This window comes from Triticum urartu, chromosome 2, assembly GCF_003073215.2.
Source record: "Triticum urartu cultivar G1812 chromosome 2, Tu2.1, whole genome shotgun sequence".
Lineage (NCBI taxonomy): Eukaryota > Viridiplantae > Streptophyta > Magnoliopsida > Poales > Poaceae > Triticum > Triticum urartu.
Genome location: NC_053023.1, coordinates 23,739,760 through 23,744,936, shown reverse-complemented (window position 1 = coordinate 23,744,936; position 5,177 = coordinate 23,739,760). Strand labels below are relative to the sequence as shown.

Sequence of the window (5,177 nt, the reverse complement as noted above, 5' to 3'; positions counted from 1 at the left end):
TGTCCCTCCAGCCAAACAACCCCACAATTTCTAATTTAATGTTCTGTTTGCTGTATTAAAAATGAGTCCTGGTCTTGTTGCATTGTAAAGATCAGATATGTAGTGCACAATTGATGATAATCTTTCAGTCTTACTCCCTCCATCCAGAAATTCTTGTCCTACAAATGGTTTTATCTAGACTTGTTTTAGTTATAGATACATCTATTTTATCCATTTCTAGGATAAGTATTTCCGTATGGAGGGAGTAACATTCATTAGCCAATGGCCCCACATTAGCATGTCCAACTAGCTGCTAGGCACATTACGTCATTGTGCACACATCCGCTCCTCCTGCTTAATTAAAAGGAAAAGAAGGGCACGTAGATGGCCCGCGATTCCTGGACATCGTGATGCCTTAGTTTAACCGAGCGCTTGTTTCTCTTCGAATCGCTCCAATTTCTTTTGACGCTACAATTCCTAATTGTCTATTATGTTATTCCGTCGTGCCTTGTCACTTCGGTTGTGAATCATCAAGCGCTGACACCGACGAACTATGTTTAGGTATGTGAATGGTTATCCTTAGTAAATCATGCTTTTAGCATTTTATTTTTAGTTCTTCCACATCACATTGTTGCACTGTTAGGGGCTATAAAGGGTATCATTGTCACCCATTTTCTAGGAGGAACTGGGTTCGGGCCTTTTGCCCTAAAAAGAAGCGAGTGAGAGTGAATACTTGTCATTGTGAATGAAAACCATATTATGTCAAGTTCAATAAACATTTCTGATTAGAACAATTGAGTTTGTACAAAAAAAATCACGTCGCAAAACCATCATCAAACATCGCCATCGTGAGTGGCAGCAGCTTCACTTCACCCCCTCTCCATATATGGGACGAGAAAATATGTATTAGAAGAACCGATATTTATAGCAATACAATCATAAGTCGCATGCAACATCCACATGATGAATTACAATTTATTTGAATGGTACTATCTATCTATCTATCTATATATATATATATATATACACATATATATATACGCACGGGCATTATACTAGTAAAATAAAATCAGGCAGTACGTTCCATCACCATACCAACCGGCTGCTGCAGAAAATTATTGTAAGCAAACTGTGGCGCTTTTATAACCGGCCTCAACATCCCTTCATGCTCCTACGACAAGGAAAGTACTAGCATACATTGAGCAAATTAAGCCATCTTCGCCTCCCCTCCCACATTAGCCATGGCTGCTCAACCAATAGTAGCTCCATCGATGATAAGCGACCCAGAGAGTTCAACAATACAAGAAGAATATGTCCTCCCACCCAAGGATTTCGTAGCCGCACTTCCAGTAAGAGAGGGGTGGTCTGAACCACTCGTCCAATACAACAACTACTGGTTCAGACCCAGGCTCCTCGAGCGAATCCTGCTGGTGAAGCAGGACTTCGTGCCCCGTGCTGACGACATCATCCTCGCCACGCAGCCCAAATGCGGCACCACCTGGATCAAAGCCCTTGCCTTCACCATCACCAACCGATCCTGCTATGGGTTCGGCGACCACCCGCTCCTCACACGCCACCCACAGCATGTCGTGCCATTCATCGAGATCCCGGCCGCCGGCCTGATCCACACCGACATCCATACACTTTCGTCTCCGAGGCTTCTCGCCACGCATGTGCCCATGTCGTTGCTCCCACCGGACACGAGATCGGTCGGCTGCCGGGTCGTGTACCTGTGTCGGGACCCCAAAGATGCCCTCGTGTCAAGGCTGCACTTCGAGAACAAGGCGTTCCAGGGCACCAACCTGTCCATGGACAGTGCTTTCAGCATGTTCTGCGAGGGCTTCTCGCCCTATGGCCCCTTCTGGGACCACTGCCTCGGGTACTGGAGGGAGAGTGTAACAAGGCCCGACAGCGTTCTTTTCTTGAAGTATGAGGAGATCAAGTCCGATCCGGTGAACACCGTGAGGAAGCTGGCGAAGTTCCTCGGCGTCCCGCTGACTGAGGAGGAGGAGAGGTCCGGCGTTGCTCAGGAGGTGGTGAGGCTGTGCAGCTTTGAGGCACTTACCAACCTGCAAGTCAATCAGGTCGGCCGCGTACGCCTCGGTGATAACATTTTCATGAGTAACTCTGTGTTTTACAGAAAAGGAGAAGTTGGGGACTGGGCAAACCACATGAGCCACGAGATGGGGGACAAGTTGGACCGCATCGTCCAACAAAAGCTTGAAGGATCTGGGCTTGTGTTTTGAGTCGTTGTTGTCTGTTCCCTTCTCCTTTCCTCACCATGTACGCCGTATTGCACATTCCAATAAGAGGAGTTTGTTTCTTTTAAATCTATGTACATTGTGGTTTAATTAACGAAAATGTACATGGCAAATCGAACGATTTTCATGGCAATTTATAGGATGTCAAAGTTAGTTTGCAAGCACGTCAATTTCCTAACAAAAAATAATCTAAACTGGATTTGCCATGCTCATCAACAAACAGATCACATCTTGATGTTGTGTGTAAAGCAATCAGATCACATTTTGATGTTGTGTGCGAAATGAAAAACTAGCGGTACCGGTTTCTACCGGGTACCCCAAAGGCACCGGATACATCCTGCGATTCGTGCATACAAATCATTCTTGTACCGTAGTCAAATCAACAGTTGCCAATTGATTTTCTGTTGTGTGTATTCGCGCACAATAGATACGGTGGAGCCCACACCCGTACTTAACTCATTGTGTCCATCTTTCACCCCCTACCTCTCAGTATTGTTTGAGGAACTACCGGATTGGGCTGGTCTGCCGTGCCGCACCGCGCCGCCGCCACCGTTGTTCCACAAGTGCGCTCCCGGGTGGAACTGGAGCGGACCTCGAAGATTCAGCGTCTCAGTTCGCAATCTGGAAGAAAGTCCAAACACTTTAGTATATGTTGACGGTTTTGATTTGTTAGATGGCGGTACTCAGATTGCAAATACTACATGAGTCTCATCAATCAGTGCAGTTCTTACGGGCCCTGGTCGTTGCAATTTCACGGTTGTCAACATATAAGAAATCCTTGGAGTATCGTGAGCATACGACAGATCTTGATTCGAGCGCAGCATGTTGTTGTTTACGGGTTGTCTAGTTTAGAATTCCTATTACCTCTGTTGGAGGGGCATTTATGATTTGATGATTTTCTACATTTTGTATTAGTTAGAGGAAATTTTGTGTTTTTGTCATTTAAGGACTATGGGGATTTTACATATGTTTTTTTACTCATGGTTTGATTGGCAGATTAACTGATTACCCTGGTAAACATGAAAGAAAACCTATCTGAAAATGAGCTCTGCGCACGTAGATCGCCTAGATTTACAAAAAGACGTAAAATGGATATAGCTGACACCGCTCGCATCGTGCCGAACCAACTGCCACCACGTATCGGACCTAGCACTGCTCGCCCAACCGTGCCGCCAACCGGGAGCACCACCTGACGCCGGCTAGCCCCTCGGTGGCCTTTGGTGGCGGTGGGGGAGAAAGGAAGGAGAGGAGGAGGTAGGCGCCGGCATGCTATGGTTCCTCCCGTCTCCTTGCGGTGACGACGCAGCAGTGAGGGATGGGATTTTTTTTCGGTTTCCTTTCTTGGCTTTCTCATGTTTTCCTCTTTATAACAAGACATTAGTTAACTAATGAAATTGAAGAGTGAGCTTTCTTTATAAAAAAGAAACACGGGAATGAATCGTACTCGGATGAATAATTAGGCGGTAAATGGGCTAAACTGTGATTTGTTGTGATATTTTTGTTGTTTTATGTAATATATATGTGTGATTCCCAAAAAATATGGAAGATTCAGATTGATTGTCATAGCTGACAACATATATTACTCGAGTCCATAAAAAACATATATTACTCGTGGATATGTTTTAGGTGGGAATGGAGCTTAATGGGCCATCCACCATCCTTTGCATGCCTCTCGTGCACGCACGCAGTCCTCCTGTCGGTGTCTCGTGCGGGCAGGAAAAAGCCATGTGAGTGCGACGTCCATCACATGCATTCAGAAAATGTAAGCAATCATGCAGCCTTCTCTCTGGATAGAAAATGTGTGCATATATAAAATAAAATGAGGTAGTACGCTCCATCACCGCACCAACCGGCTGCTGCAGAAAATGTAAACAATATGTGGCCTATATAGCCAGCCTCAACATCCCCTCCTGCAAGGAAAGTAGCCATCCTCACCTCCCCTCCCACCTCAGCCATGGCTGCTCAACCAGTAGTAGGTCCACTGATGATGAGTGATCCGGAGAGTGCTACTACCAAGAGTTCAACAACACAAGAAGAAGATGTCCTACCCAAAAATTTGGTAGCCACACTTCCAGCTAGAGAAGGGTGGTCTGAACCGCTCGTTCAATACCACAACTACTGGTTCAGACCGGGGCACCTCGAGCGGATCCTGCTCGTGAAGCAGGCCTTCGTGCCCCGCGCCGACGACATCATCCTCGCCACGCAGCCCAAATGCGGCACCACCTGGCTCAAAGCCCTCGCCTTCACCATTACCAACCGATCCCGCTACGGCTTCATCGACCACCCGCTCCTCACACACCACCCTCAGCATCTCGTGCCGTTCATCCAGATCCCTTGTGCCGGCACGGGCCACACTAACATCGACCCCTTTGGGTTCCCGAGGCTTCTCGCCACGCACACGCCCATGTCGTTGCTCCCGCCAGGCATGAGATCACTTGGTTGCCGAGTCGTGTACCTGTGCCGGGACCCCAAGGACGCTCTTGTCTCAAGGCTGCACTTCGAGAACAAGGCGTTTCCGGGCACCGACCTATCCATGGACAGATGTTTCAGCATGTTCTGCAAGGGGTTCTCGCCTTATGGCCCCTTCTGGGATCACTGCCTCGAGTACTGGAGGGAGAGCATGGCAAGGCCGGACAGCGTCCTCTTCCTTAAGTACGAAGAGATCAAGTCTGATCCAACGCAGGTTGTGAGGAAGCTGGCGAAATTCCTCGGCGTCCCACTGACCGAGGAGGAGGAGAGGTCCGGTGTTGCTCAGGAGGTGGTGAGGCTGTGCAGCTTTGAGGCACTTACCAGCTTGCAAGTCAATCAGGTCGGCCGCGTTCATTTCAGTGATAACATTGTCATGAGTAACTCTGTGTTTTACAGAAAAGGAGAAGTAGGGGACTGGGTAAACCACATGAGCCAGGAGATGGGGGAGGAGTTGGACTGCATCGTCCA

General features: G+C 47.7%; 1 protein-coding gene across 1 annotated transcript in view; it reads left to right on the top strand.

The window, feature by feature from the left end:
- The first annotated feature begins 1,187 nt into the window (after positions 1–1,187).
- The window catches only part of LOC125534816, a 34,559-nt gene continuing 30,569 nt past the window's right edge, over positions 1,188–5,177 (top strand). The window contains exons 1-2 of the mRNA XM_048697905.1: positions 1,188–2,216; positions 4,132–5,172. Coding sequence (XP_048553862.1) covers positions 1,221–2,216; positions 4,132–5,172 — 2,037 coding nt within the window. The 5' untranslated portion in view covers positions 1,188–1,220. The remainder of the gene's footprint in view (positions 2,217–4,131; positions 5,173–5,177) is intronic.